Source organism: Dasypus novemcinctus, chromosome 15 (genome assembly GCF_030445035.2).
Source record: "Dasypus novemcinctus isolate mDasNov1 chromosome 15, mDasNov1.1.hap2, whole genome shotgun sequence".
Lineage (NCBI taxonomy): Eukaryota > Metazoa > Chordata > Mammalia > Cingulata > Dasypodidae > Dasypus > Dasypus novemcinctus.
In genome coordinates, this window is record NC_080687.1 from 4,224,470 (window position 1) to 4,238,676 (window position 14,207).

General features: G+C 53.2%; 1 protein-coding gene across 6 annotated transcripts in view; it reads right to left on the minus strand.

Moving 5' to 3' along the window:
- NBEA (neurobeachin) overlaps positions 1–14,207 on the minus strand; it is a 579,373-nt gene that overhangs the window by 13,880 nt on the left and 551,286 nt on the right. For 4 of the 6 annotated variants that reach the window (XM_071208160.1, XM_071208158.1, XM_058276963.2 and 1 more), the window contains exons 49-53: positions 6,673–6,762; positions 4,128–4,320; positions 2,797–2,868; positions 811–966; positions 132–302 (exon numbers count right to left, since the gene is read on the minus strand). In XM_071208160.1, coding sequence (XP_071064261.1) covers positions 132–302; positions 811–966; positions 2,797–2,868; positions 4,128–4,320; positions 6,673–6,762 — 682 coding nt within the window. The remainder of the gene's footprint in view (positions 1–131; positions 303–810; positions 967–2,796; positions 2,869–4,127; positions 4,321–6,672; positions 6,763–14,207) is intronic. The other 2 variants (XM_071208159.1, XM_058276965.2) reach the window with 1 other exon arrangement.

Genomic DNA, 14,207 nt, shown 5'->3' on the forward strand with positions numbered 1-14,207 from the left:
TTACGTTTACACACTTGGGACGCAGCTACATTCCAACCGACTTCCCTGCTCAAGCGTTCCGCATCGCGAAAGTCCGCGCCCCGCCCAGGGAAAGGACGAGAAAGGCCAGAGGCCGGCGCCTCGGTACTCACTGCTGTTGGGGTTGTCCCCGATGATGTGGTGCCGCCCGCTCCAGTACCAGAGCAGCAGGGTGGCGTCCCGGGACCCCGACACGATGTAGCAGTCCCCGCCGATGTAGGACTCGGACCGCGCCAGGCACGTGACCACGTCCCAGTGGCCAAACACAATCTGAGTCAGTTTCCCTGCAACAGAGACCGCGGCGTGACTTATCTCCCGGTTGCCCCTTGGAAGGTAACCCGCTCCGCTTCATCTCACTAGGTCTGCGCAAAGCAGATCTCCTGAGCCACGGGTGCAGGCGGCAGTTCCAATCTAGCCGCCGCTGCTTTTCTGGCATCGTCTCCGACACCTGACACGGAATGCGGCCGGGGGTTTTTAAGGAGGGAGAGGTCTTAGGAAATCACACAGCCATGCTTTTTATCTTTGGGGGGGGGCTGGCTAAGGGGAGGTTTCAGGTCTCTTATTGGGCTTCAGTTTGGGGATGGGACCACAGCTCCGTCGGTCCTGAGAGCGCAGAGCTTGTGCCGAGGTTCAGGACGGGTGGATTGCAACGTGGTCGCTTACTCAGCGTACAGCGTGAAGCTTTAATTTGAATCTTGGTCACCTGAACTGACGAATAATGAAAATGCCTCCACTACCAGGGATGGTTTGGCACGGAGCTTTGGGTGTAGCAGCACTCATTTATGAGATTACCTGTTTCTGTAGAATAAACTCTGAAACTCTTATCCCAGAAACCACAGATGAGAATGTAGCGATTATCTGCGGTGACCACAAAACAATGTGCGTTGATCTGTATGCTCTGGTCAACCAGGTCTGTGATCTGCCTTTTGTTCACGCCAGAGTTATTGGCTAAAAAGGAAGAGGAAAATGAATTTAAAGAGTCCACAACAGTTTCACCAAGTTTCCACACAAGGAAAAGAATATACTTAGGCTTCATTTATCAAGAAAAAGATTTTTCGGGCTCTAAGATTATTAACATTTTAACATTTCCCCTTGAGGAATATAAATTTTTTAGTAGTAGTGATTATTTATGAGCCACATTACGTATTTAAAATTATGCCAGAAATTTAAGTTCTTGCTCTGTTGATGAAAAACATTATGAGGAATTCATGACAATGAATTTAAAACATCATAAAAATATTTAAATGCATTTAATTCTACAGATGTTCATGATGCACAAGTTCATTAGCATCCAATAAGAGGCAAATGAGGAATAAATATTGCATGAAGCCTGTTAGATAAGGGAAGAGGATCTTAGTGTTTGCCCCGAGCTGTCATTTTCTGAGGGCATGTGCAAGCCCTGCGAAGAGAGTTGCGATGTGAGCAAGGCCTGCTGTTAGGCGGCAGCCCCGCAGGGAGCGTGGGGTCAGCAGCTTTGGAGACCCGGCTGTCAGCAGCTGAAGGCCTGTCCAGAGGGCCGGCGGGGAGGGGAGGGATCGCCAGGACGGGAGAGGGGCCGGCAGGGAGGAGAGGGGCTGGGGCGGCGAGACAGGCAGGAAGCGCGGGGCGCGCTGGGGCTGAGCCTGCGTCAAGCCAGGGCGCAGAGGCTAGTCTGATTTCCCCGGGGCCTGCCCCCCAGCCCGTCGCAGCCCCTGCCTTGCAGGCTAAGGCCCCAGGCTGAATCCTTAAGCAGAAAGTGTGGCCCTGGGCGCAGGCGTGGGCCACCATCTGGCATAGCTCCACCCCCGTCTCGCGCTACTAACTGGAGATCTACTCACACCACAAGCAAAGGTAAGCAAGGAAAACAAACAAAACCACCAAAAAGGCAGCAAGAAGCAAGCACAGGTGTTAGATAATCAGTCCTTGAATGTCTGGAACGGAAGTACTGATGTTACGTGGCTGTCCACGAGCTGTAACCAGTGCAGTAAGAGCTAGGCTGCAGCTAAAAGCATTTCTCACCCTAAACCTCTCAGAGACGTTTAAATGCTATTGAGTAAAGGGGTAAGTGATTAACTGAAATGGCTGAATCATATTCCACTTGTGGGTTTGTGAAGGCTGAATTCAAGAACGAACACCATATGTCTGTACATGGCTTAATAATTTTTCATAGTGTTTTCAATTTTTTTTTCTAATTTAATTCTCCACATAATCCCACGAGGCACGTAGCACGAGCATTGTTACACTCTCCCGTCTGCTCCGGCTCAGGGGCTGGTGAATACGCACAGGGCTGCTAGCTCTGGGTCAAATGAAATATTTTGAGTATCTGCTGCCAAGAGTTAGAGGTGATGAGCTTGCAATTCCTACGAAACTGTAATTTTAAATATTGCTTTGGTCCTATCGGATAGAGACTTCTAGAAAAGAAGTTCTTCAGGATTAGCTTCATGGACAAAGACCTCTGATGGGTTGTGCCGACTATTTTTAATGCTCTCTTTGTTTGGATCCTTGTATTTTAAATTATGTAGGCCTGCTCAAGAATATTTTAGGCAGAAAGACAGGACAGTTTAAATTATTTGCCTCGTTTATACCCCAATGAAATGAGCTCCTACAATACTGAGAAAGTGCACAAAGAACTGCTTTAGTAGTTCTCTGTGGCATACTCTGGTTTCCCATCCCTGGGTATTGTTTTCACATCGATTTGGTGGCAGAGGCGATACTGCTGCCCCGTCTTTTGCGAGAGGTGAGCACCACGCGTCCATCAGAACTGCGCCCCGCGACGCCGCGCTCCCGCTGGGCACGTACCGATCAAGGGGTCCATCTCGATGGGCAGGTGGTGCGCCTGGTCCAGCGAGTAGCCTGGGGCCCCCCTGAGGCCTGCGGGGAGAGGAGAGACCGTGAGACGCTCAGAGGGGTGCCCCGGCGAGGCGACGCACATGTGGCGAGGTGTCTGTGCGCCCCTCAGGCTGCGCGCCCTGTGGCAGCATTGGGTGGTCATCCGCAGGGGCTCCTGGTGTCACGGGGCTGGACACAGCCAGGAGCGTGGCCAGGGACCGCTGGACACGGCTGCCCGCAGCGAGCTGGGGGCCGAGGGGCGCTGGGCCTCCCGGGCAGGGGGCGGCGCGGCCTGTCTCTAGGCAGCCACGGCCCCGGCCGCCTTCCCCCAGGCCACCTCCACAGGGCCACCGCATGCGGCTGGGTTGAGCTCCTGAGTCACACTTTTTCCCACGTGATGCTAAAAGGTACCTAATCTGAACGGACAAAGAAAACATGCGGCCATCACAGTTTCCTTTCAATGCAAAACACTTCTGGAGACGAAGACTCCCGGGAGTAATTAGAGCCGGTGCTGTTTCTCTTAACAAGTCTGCTGCGTTTCTGACAGAATGGAAGTGGGTGAGCCTCATGGGGAGAGTGTCAGTGACAATAAAAGAGGCACATTTAGAAACTCTTAGGAGATGCGGCTACAGCGTAAATCACTGTGCTTTTAAGAGCGATGAGGAAGCCAGGAGGGCAGAGCGGCTGGTTCACGCAGCACGGCGTGTCTACTCGGCCCCGGAACCTGGGCCTTCCTAGAGGGGCGGTGGTGAACGGGCCACCCCATCATCTGTGCACCCAAGTCCGCCCTAGGGGAGCAAGCACTGACACTTGTGCATTTTCACAACAGCATTACGTCACTTCAGGGTGTACTGGCTGGAGATTTCCGGGGTGAGTGTGGAGAATGCACAGTGAAATCACTGGACAATTTGCATTTTTCTCCAAGTTCTAAGCCCCCCAAGGATGGCGATGAGGCTTGTCTGGCTCACAGTTGAATCCCCGTGCTCGGCGCTATGTAACATTCAGCCATTCGTGTATTCAGGTATTTGCTAAACGCACTCACGAAGTGGAAGAAGGAGGGTTGAAACCACCCAGAAAATCTAGACCCGCGCCCCGTTTTGCTCAGTGTGGGCTGGAAGTATTGTCTGGGGGAGGTGGGGTGGACTGGAGTGCCTGAACGACTCAGCTGTGCATTCCCACCCCTTCGCCCAGCGCCGCGGGCACTAAACGAGGACAGGCCACTTGGCCGCTGCCGCGCACTCACTCTGCAGGCCCTGGCTACCTGCGCCTGCCGAGGGCGGGTGGCACCGCCCAGCACGTACCCACTGTGTTGTGCCACCTGTTGACCGCGAACAGCCGGCTGCAGGTCACGGTGGCCACGGCGGGGATGGTGAGGTGCGGGAGCGTGTTGGCCGCCACGTGGGTGACCGGGGAGTTGGACGGGAACTTGAGCACCATTATCACGTCCTGCTGCATCTGGTCCTTGAACATGAGCGGGCTCTGTGGGAGGAAACACTGCGGGCAGAGAAGGGAGAGCGGTGAGGAGGGCGGGGCGCAGAGGAGAGCTGCGGGCGGCGCTGGCACGCGCAGGCAGGGACCCTCGGGGCGCCAGGCTGTTGTGCGCAGTGGGTAAGCGGCGGCGGGACGTGCCCACGTGGTTCCTCCGTGGAGGTAAAAGAAGTCAGCCTGGGGAGGTCACCCCGGTGCTGACAGCGTCTACGGGAAATATGGGGAGAACTGATGGGTGCTTTCGTTTCCATCTACGCAGTCGCCGCGTAACAGCCCGGCTCTCGGCCGCCGGCCCTGCTGCTCACGCCGCCTCCCCTTCCAGACCCTGAGCAGCCTGAGGCCAGACAGCGTCTGTTTCTAAAACGTCTCGAGAACGACGTGAGAGGCAGGAGACAGTGCGAGTTCTCCTGCAAGTCCCCTAAGAGCGTTAAATGCTACTGTGTGAAACTATAAAATAGGGACCCTGGAAATAACCCGTGTCTGGCCTTCACTCCCACTGAGCAATTATTTGTGGTATAAATGAATTCTTCTTTTTTTAGGCGGTAACAGATATTGAACCTAGGACCTCGTATGGGAGGCAGGCCCTCAACCTCTGAGCCACATCAACTCCCCAGTGAGAGTCGGTCTTTCCTTTGTTTTCTCTTTTAAGGAGGTAGAGGGATCAAACCTGGGACCCCGTACGTGGGAAGCAGGCGCTCGACCACTGGGCCACATCTGCTCCCGTGTATTCTTCATGTGAATTCCCTGTGAGGAGACCCTACAGAGCTGATACGTTCTTTACAGACAGTTCCAAACCAGGTTAGTCTCTAACAGCTTCCCCTAGGAAAGCGATGAGTTCTGCCTGGGCGTTTCTCCAGGGTAACTATTACTATTACTACTCCTAGTAAACTGAGCAAATTAACCTGGAAGTGGAACTCCTCTGCCCAAACAAAAAGCTTGCGGGATGTTTTCCTGGAGGGCTTATGAGAACCACTCGTCTCCAGGTCGAGGCCCAGGGCACGTCATGCGCCCACCCCACCTGGGCACTGCAGGCCCCGGAGCCTGCGCAAACCCCCTGCTCTGCACGCGCGCGGCCCAGTGCCAGGCTGGACAGCTCGTCAGCGCCTGCTCCCAGGGCGGAGGCAGCCTGAGCTGCTGTGGTGAGGGACAAAGAAAACAGACAGGCTGTGCACCTGCTTCCCCCGGGCTTGACCACTGAGTCCCGGAGGGACGGCGGCCGCGTTCACGCCGTGCTGCCCACGCCGAGCGTGCTACGGAGACGCAGAGGACGAAGACGAGAACTAAGCACACGCGGGGCATGAACACGGCTTCCGTCACAGAGTAACGGCGCCCGCATGTGTTTTCACACGTTGTCGACCACATTCCAGCCCTTTTTACTTAAAACCAGAGTACTTCGTGCCTCGATAACTGTCTAGGAAAATCAATCATCTGTTTTGGAAGTTTGTAAACACATTTTTGGCCATACTTCATTAAAAAAAAAAAGTGAAAAAAAATCGCAATTTTTACAAATTTTTTAAAAGAAATTTCTCAGAAAATGTTTACCTGCTTTAAATTAGCTAAAAAGGACAAAGAGAAAAATAATTACTATTTGCTAATATACTGAAAAGGACAGTTTTGCTACATGGAAACGGACTTTTAAACTTGCTAAGACCACAAGAATGCTGTTCTCCCTTCCACAAAAGCGGAAAGGCTCCGGCGGAGCAGCTCGCGCTGCCGCTGTCGTTAGCCTCCATGTCCTGAGATCCTCTTGAGCATGGGTGCTGGCCTGCGCGACGCAGGATGGGGCTGCCAACCTCTCAGCGGTGGGGACTCTTCACACCCATTTCACAGACAGTGAAACAGGGCATGGAGAGGTGGGATCTGCCCGAGTCGCTCTCTAGCTGGAGGCAGGGCCATGCCAGCCCCGGGCCCACTCGTGGGCTCCGGGCTTGACCGCCAGGCTGCCAGCAACCAGCAATTACTATATTGCTTTTCTTTTCTTAAAATGAACTATTCCCCACCCCCTGCTTTGCCCCAAAAGGTTACATCTGGCAATACCGCTCAGTGTTCACATTCTGATTTTCATTGCAATTTACAAACCTCCCGGGATGATGTGGCCGCGTCCGCGTGGAGGCCTGTGTGTGCGTGGGTGAGTGTCTGCGGAGGCACACGTGCACAAAGAAGGGAACAGTGCGCCGAGGGACGGCCGAGAGAACCGCGCACTCTCGATTTCTCCCTGGGGCATCAGTGCATATTTAGGCTGAAGAGTTATCTCATCCGTTGAGGGTTCTTTAAAACCGTGGCTAAAACCAGGATTTTATTTGTTCCATACTCAGGTACAAAGGAAAGAAAACATTTCAACAAGCGGATGCCTCTCACCAGGTGCATGGCAGAGCTCCGCGGCGGGTGCGGCTCGATGAGCAGCTGAGAGGGCGTCTGTCCAAAATTCTGTATCTGGGCCTCCATGGCCTGCGGGGGAAAGAGAGCAACTGTCACCACCAATACGCATCAAAGAGGGGCCAACGCGCGCTTCGACAATGCAGGGGTGTCCCAAGTCAGCCGTGAAGAACGCCCAGAAGGCTCGGGGTGCAGAGTCACCCAAGTGCTAGGACTTTGTAGACAAGCTCTGCTTCTCCTTCCAAACGTGCTTCGGTTCACCAAGTCACTCCTCCTATTTCCAGAAGCGAGGGTTAAACGGGACGCCGTGAACCCGTGAGCAGCGCATGCAGCTGGAGGCCAGGAAAACGTGTAACACATCTCCCTCAGCAAAGTCCTCCGCAAGAAGGAAAGTGTCAGCATCTCTAATGAAATAAGCTTCTGGAATCTTAATGGGAGAAAGTATGAGACACAAAGTCCACCAATGCCACAACATAAAACTCAGAAAATTGTATGTCCCAATCAACTCAGAGGACAATAAGCAGAGAGAACACTAAGATTTTCTGTAATAAGTAAATATGACATAACTCTCATCATGAAAATATGAGAAAATTTTCTTTCAAAAATTTTCTGAAATTTCAGAAAGAACTAATCCAAAACATCCTGAGTGATACGATTTTTCATTAAAGGGTATGCAGTTGGCAGCATTAATGCGATTTCATGGCTTGCAATGAATTAAAACAATTTTAAACCTCCAAATGTCTGGACTTATGATTTATCTTCTTTTGTGTGTGTGTCAAAGAGACAGTTTTAAAGAAGACAAAGCATTTCTTCTATACTTAAAATTCTATAGGCAGAATATTTCAATATATTAAACCTGTCCTAGAAATATTTTTCTGAAATATCCTAAGTATATAATTGGAGCCGATAAGGAAAGCATACTATTTACTATGATCATAATTCTGCTACCATGCTGATTTTCCTCCTCAAATTATGCACAATCCAGTTGCACATAAAAGTGAAATAAGAAAACACAAAAAGTGAAATAGGAAAATGTGTGCCTATGGGAGCGCAGGTGAGCGGGGAGATGGCTCTCTGTGCAGCCGTGTCGCCAGCCATGTCGCTAGCTACAACTCTCATTTACAAAGTACTTAAATTTAACAATCTGTCCCCCTAGACTGCATTTCAAGAAAATGTTTATCAATAAAAACGTGAGTTTTCAAATTTATTAGTGATATTAAACATGAATGCATCATTATGCACCGTATTTTAGCAACTGCATAAATGGGCTTTAGTTTATTTGCAGAGGCAGTGGAATGAAATATTAAATCCCTTTAAGTGCTGTCCAGTTTAATGTATACATTTATTTGCACGGTGTCCACTCACATGCAAAGTGTGACTATGTAACTAAATTGTGCTCTACCTCCCTAGAGCATGACTTGAGATTAGAAAAGGGAGAAGAGAGGACTTGCGGCCAGGCTCCACTATGAACAATAAACTCTTGGGAATGACTTGCTGGGAGAACCCAACAACAAGCAGGCATTTTGTTGCTGAAGCTTCCCTGGCTAGCAAATGCCAACACCTAGCTGGCTGCAAAACGGGCCGCTCGAGCCCGCTAGTGACAGACGCGTGACCGCCGTGCTTCCACTCCTCTGGGAAAGGAGGGGGCGGGCGGCGGCGCCAGACGGAACGTCCTCTGGCTGGACGGGCCTTGCACCCAGTAGGCGCCTTCCAACGCCCGGAGAAGGAATGACTCGACACCTGCTCCGCTCGCCTGTAACTCTGCGTCTGAAAGGAAAGTGTTAGATTCCACCAGGAAACGCCACGGGGCTGCCATCGTTTCCAGAAGTCTTCCGCCCAGTTCGCCCTGGCAGGTCCCTTTCTGGACGGAGGCAGGGCACCCCACAAACATACCTAACGGGGCCCCCGGTGGGTCAGCCTCAGCTTGGGTCAGTCTATGCCTCACATTTAATGGGTCTCTCTAGGAAGACGAAGCTGACCCCCGTCTTGCGATCCTCAGGCCTCCGACCCCAAGGCTCTCCCCAGGCTCTTTCAGCTGCTTTCCAACTCCCCCAGGCTTTTAGCTGTTTTGTGGTGCTGCCTCTCAAAAAGCCCTTCCCCTCAGATGAAAATACGGGTGGGTCTTTCCTATCTTGAAAAATCACCTGTCCCCGCTAATTCTCTTTCTTGTCATCACCGAAACGTTTGAACGGGGAGTGAGCTCGGTGCCCACCCCACCCGCTCCCCCGCCTGGAGCGGCGTGGGTGCCCCTCGTTCTGGGAGCCGCGAGGTCCCAGCCACGGGGGCCGGGGACGGACACACCCGCCTGCAGCCGTGCCCCGGGCACCTCAGGGGTCTCGAGGTCGCCCCCGACATGCGCCTTGCGCTCCAGACCTTCCCTTCGCGGCCTCCCTCCACACCCCTGCCCTTTGCCGTGGAATCGAACCCAGGTGCCCACGTGGGCTGCTTGCTCAGTCGAGTCCCTGCAGGTGAGGACCTGACGTGGCCCTGCCACAGCCCTGAAGAGACGCGCGCGCAGGGGGACAGCACCCGAGCAAGCTCCAGGCTTCTTCGCCTCCCCGCTAACCCACGCGCAGAGCAAGGCGGCAGTTCCTGGATTCGGCTTACTCTGCGCCAGAGGATACCAGATCAGGTGCTAAACTTCCGGCTAGAGGTTTTCAGCCAGTAACCAGTCTGGGGGTCCGACAAGCCTGGCAATGCTGGCGGGAGCGGGAGGGCAGAGGCCCCCCAGGGTGCCGCGGCCCCAGGAGGGGCACGAGGTGGGCTCACAGGGGTAGGCGAAGGGCCGGTGGGCCGCTGGGAAGGGGCTCCCAGGAAAAGGGCGGGAGCCGAGGTCTGAAGGTCAAGTAGGAATAACTAGTCAACAGCATGACAAGATTTTTTTCCCTTAAGAATTTTTCCCTTGGGAAGCAGATTTGGCTCAACTGATAGAGCGTCTCCCTACCACATGGGAGGTCCAGGGTTCAAATCCTGGGCCTCCTGACCCGTGTGGAGCTGGCCCACGCACAGCGCTGATGCATGCAAGGAGTGCCATGCCACGCAGGGGTGCCCCCCACGTAGGGGAGCCTCATGCGCAAGGAGTGCGCCCCGTAAGGAGAGCTGTGTTCCACACTAAGAAAGCACAGCCTGCCCAGGAGTGGTGCCGCACACATGGAGAGTAGACGCAGCCAGGTAATGCAACAAAAAAGAGATAAAGATTCCCAGCGTCACTGACAAGAACACGAGTGTACACAGAACACACAGTGAAGGGACAGAGAGAGCAGACAACGGGGATGGGGGTGGGGAGAAATTTTTTTAAAAAAGGAATTTTCCCTTAATAATTTCCAAATGTCCCAACTACTTAGGGCCAATTGTAAGGTGGACTGTTCCTATATTAGCAGAAAGGGCCTTTAAGAAGACTTCCAGAGACCTGAGGTGGGCTGTATTTATCCAGAGAGCACGCTCACGACACGTGCCCACAGAGCCACCCAGCGATCCCCTCTGGGGCTTGCCTCCACCGGCGGGCACGGACTGGCCTTCCCGGGTGGGGGCCGGCTCACGGACGCGGCTTCTGTTTGCACCAGCACCTCCAGGCTGGGCAGCATCATGTGAGACGCTGGGATGGGGCTTCTCGCGCCCGCGGCCGAGGCGCAGCCCTGGCAGCAGGCGCTGCCCGCGACGCACCTCGGCCGCTGGCCCTGTGTCTTGCTCCCACAGAACGCAGGGCCTGCGAACCCTTGTGAAATCTGAGCACCAAAACTTCAATTGGCGTTTAAAGAAATCTATCTGTTAGCGGACTGAGTGCCCTTCCCAAGAAGGAACTAACACTGCCTGCACTGTGGCACCTGAGGATGTGGAGCGGGAGGCCAGAAACTGACATTAGGAGAGACACTGTCAACATCGCTGTCTCGGGGAAAACGACTTGGCCCAGTGGATAGGGCGTCCGTCTACCACATGGGAGGTCCATGGTTCAAACCCCGGGCCTCCTTGACCCGTGTGCAGCTGGGCCGTGCGCAGTGCTGATGTGTGCAAGGAGTGCCGCACCATGCAGGGGTGTCCCCTGCGTAGGGGAGCCCCACGTGCAAGGAGTGCACCCCGTATGGAGAGCCGCCCAGCGTGAAAGAAAGTGCAGCCTGCCCAGGAATGGCGCTGCCCACACTTCCCGTGCCGCTGATGACAACAGAAGCGGACAAAGAAACAAGACGCAGCAAATAGAGAACAGACAACCGGGGGAGGGGGGGAATTGAATAAATAATCTTTAAAAAAAAAAAAAATCGCTGTCTCCATCTCCTCTAGGAGGTGCTCATCGTTAGAAGAACCATGATCCTTATGATGTGAGCAAGTAAACACGGCTGCCAATAACCTACAGTAAACCACTGACGGTACGGCACCCGGATTCAGAATACTGGGATATGGAAACAATGTGTACCTTTAAAATCCATGAATTATGCTAACTTTTTACATAAACTAGTGATATAGTCTTAAATATTTCATACAAATCTAACATGGATAATAAGAGTGAAACACTAGATTTTTCAAATGTGACAACAATCTTTGTTGTTACAAAAATGGAAGCCTGATTTCCTGGTGGGCAGCTCCGATGGGCTCACAGAGACGTGGCCCTGCTCGTTCTTGAATGACAACACTCACTCTGAGTCTCTGTAGATAACTGGATTTGGGCATTTTGGATGTAAGCTTCCTTACGTGCATTTGTTTTTACTTAGTTATTTAAACTTCTTAGTATTTTTGAGGTTTAACAACGATAAGGTGCATGGCTCAGAGAATATGCACACACAGAGACACACTCCCACTCCCTTATAACCACCTCCCAGAGCAAGGCTTTTGGAATGAGGCTACAAGGCCCCTCCGGCGGGGGCTGGGGTGCTGGCCTAGGAGGGCCCCCCTTGGGGGGCTGGGGTGATGGGTGTTGGCCCTCGAGGCCCCTCCTGCGGGGTATGGGGTGCTGGCCTAGGAGGGCCCCCCTGTGAGGTGCTGGCCCTCGAGGCCCCTCCTGCGGGGTGTGGGGTGCTGGCCTAGGAGGGCCCCCCTTGGGGTGCTGGGTGCTGGCCCTCAAGGCCCCTCCTGCAGGGTATGGGGTGCTGGCCTAGGAGGGCCCCCCTGTGGGGTGCTGGGTGCTGGCCCTTGAGGCCCCTCCTGCGGGGTATGGGGTGCTGGCCTAGGAGGGCCCCCCTGTGGGGTGCTGGGTGCTGGCCTAGGAGGGCCCCCCTGTGGGGTGTGGGGTGCTGGCCTAGGAGACCCCCCTGTGGGGTGTGGGTGCTGGCCTCTGAGGCCTCCGCTGTGGGGGCGGGCACATGGGGACACGCACACGTAAAGACCCTGCCTGCCCTGCTCATTCCCAGCCACGGCGCACGCTCGGCTTTCCCCACCGAGACGAGACGCCCCCTTTCCCCGCCCCTCCTCCTCAGTGGCCGCCCACGCTTGGTCCTCCCAGGCTTCCTCTCTGCGCCCCATCTTCCAGGCCCGGCTGCGCGTGACAAGCGCCCGCACTCGCCTCCCCCCGCCTCCCCGCGATCCCGTCTGTCCTTGCAGGCCGGCGCCGCTGGTACGGCTGTGGGGTCCGTGTCGGGTGGGGGGGCGAAGGCGGGGGGCATCTGCCCCAGTCCGGGTGGAAGGCGCAGCCTTTGTGACCCGCCCGCAGGCAGGTGGCTCTCTGAAGGGCGCCGTCGCTGGACACGGACTCACCGCCGTGGCTTTCCACCCCTGCCTCCTTGTCGCCTTTCCCTGAGGCCCCCCCTTCCCAGAAGCACCCATCCCCGGGATGAGCCCCCCGAGAGGAATGGTCGGCGGGGGGAGCCCCGTCTTAGCTGCACACCTGGTAACACGCTGCCCCAGGTAGGCTACGGTTGACAAGGCGTTCAGGTGAACTCCAAAAGAAAAGAAACGCCGGGCAGGGACAGCTGTGCTTTCTCTCACGTGCCTTCTCTGGGGGGAGAGGAGTAGATAAAGCTTGGGTGAACTTTGTGTGTCTCCTCAGTGCAAGTCAATTTAGCCCAGATAAAGTTTTCTTCCAAAGAATCTTTACCACTTCTAGCTGTTTTTGTAAAAGGAAACCTAGTCTCTTTTAGATGAGATGCCTGGAGGACCTATGTGATGTTTGAGATGATTTCATGAATCTCCAAGAGAAAAGACGGTGTTTGTAAACTAACCTGCTCGCTGGGAGTGATGCCCTGACTGGATGCCTGTTAAGGCTGCTCCCGGGTTTTCTTCCACTGACCCCTCACCCGGGTGAGCCCCCGCCTCCTCCCGGGGTCTGATACAACAGGACTCACTCACTCGAGTCGGACGTGGTGAGAGAGAGCACACTGTCCTTTTCTAAGCTGGAGGCCTGGGGAGAGATGAGCCGTTTGCCTGAGAGGTCACAGCTGGCCTTGGGAAGAGAGCAGGACAGGGGAGACTCATAGAAGCTGGAAAGAAACGACCCCAGGCCAGGAGAGAGGGGCCCCGAGAGACGAGCCCTGCGCCAGCGGCATGAGAAGGAAGCCCAAGGGGGCTGGACCTCACCAGGACCAGCAGCCTCTCGCTTCAGCCCACGGAACTGACTTTGGTGAGAGAGCAGCTTGAGCTGCACTCTTCAGGTGCTTCTACCCCAGTAAATACCCTGGATAAAAGCCAGCAGGTTGCTGGTCCTCTGCACCGGCACCCCTTCAGCTGGCACACTGCGAGGGAGGACGGAGACGCCGTCAGATGGACCTGGTCACCCATCCGCTGTGGTCTGGATTAGCTTTCAAACTGTCCTCCAGAGGACATGCCACCCGTAAAACAAAATACCAGACTACGCCAAAGTCACCAGTCGATTCACCGACAATTTTCAGAAAATGCAAGAAAAAAATTAGTAAAAGTGGATACTTGGGAATGCAGGGAAAGATTTTCAAAAAATTTTCTTAATTTTGTATTTAATTCACTGTACAACTCTCAGTTATAATGCTTTTACCTTAATGCTTGAAGGTAGGTATTCTTTTTTTCTTTTAACAGAAAATACAATTTTGATGCCCAATAAAAATATTTTATATCACCCTTCTGTTCCACTTTCAATTCTACTAATTCTATACTCAATAGGAAAAAATAAACAGACAATGGAATGTTGAGAAGTCTGAAATGATAAAAGGAAGGCTACTTAGTGGCAGACTGTATTTTAACTGATAAGCTTTTGCTTCTGGTTTATTGTTGTAATAACACAAGATCATATAAAGCATTACTTTTTAATGCTGGAAAAACAGGAGCAAAATAAATCAAGCAAATAATATCTGTACTTTATTTCTTCCTTTCCAGACATTAAACTATATAAAAAATTAAAATGCTATTTTATATTCAACTGTTTCTGGTTTCTCCTAGAAACCACAAAAGGGCAAACATTTTCCCTTTTGTTTCAGCTATCAACTGCTCTAAGGCTAAGTCTATACCTACCAGAATTATTAGAATACTTAAGCAAATATTCACTCACTGAAGTAAAAAAGGACCACATTTGCTTTAATTATGAGATTATGTTAGACAATATGGAAGGGGGGATTCTAATTTGT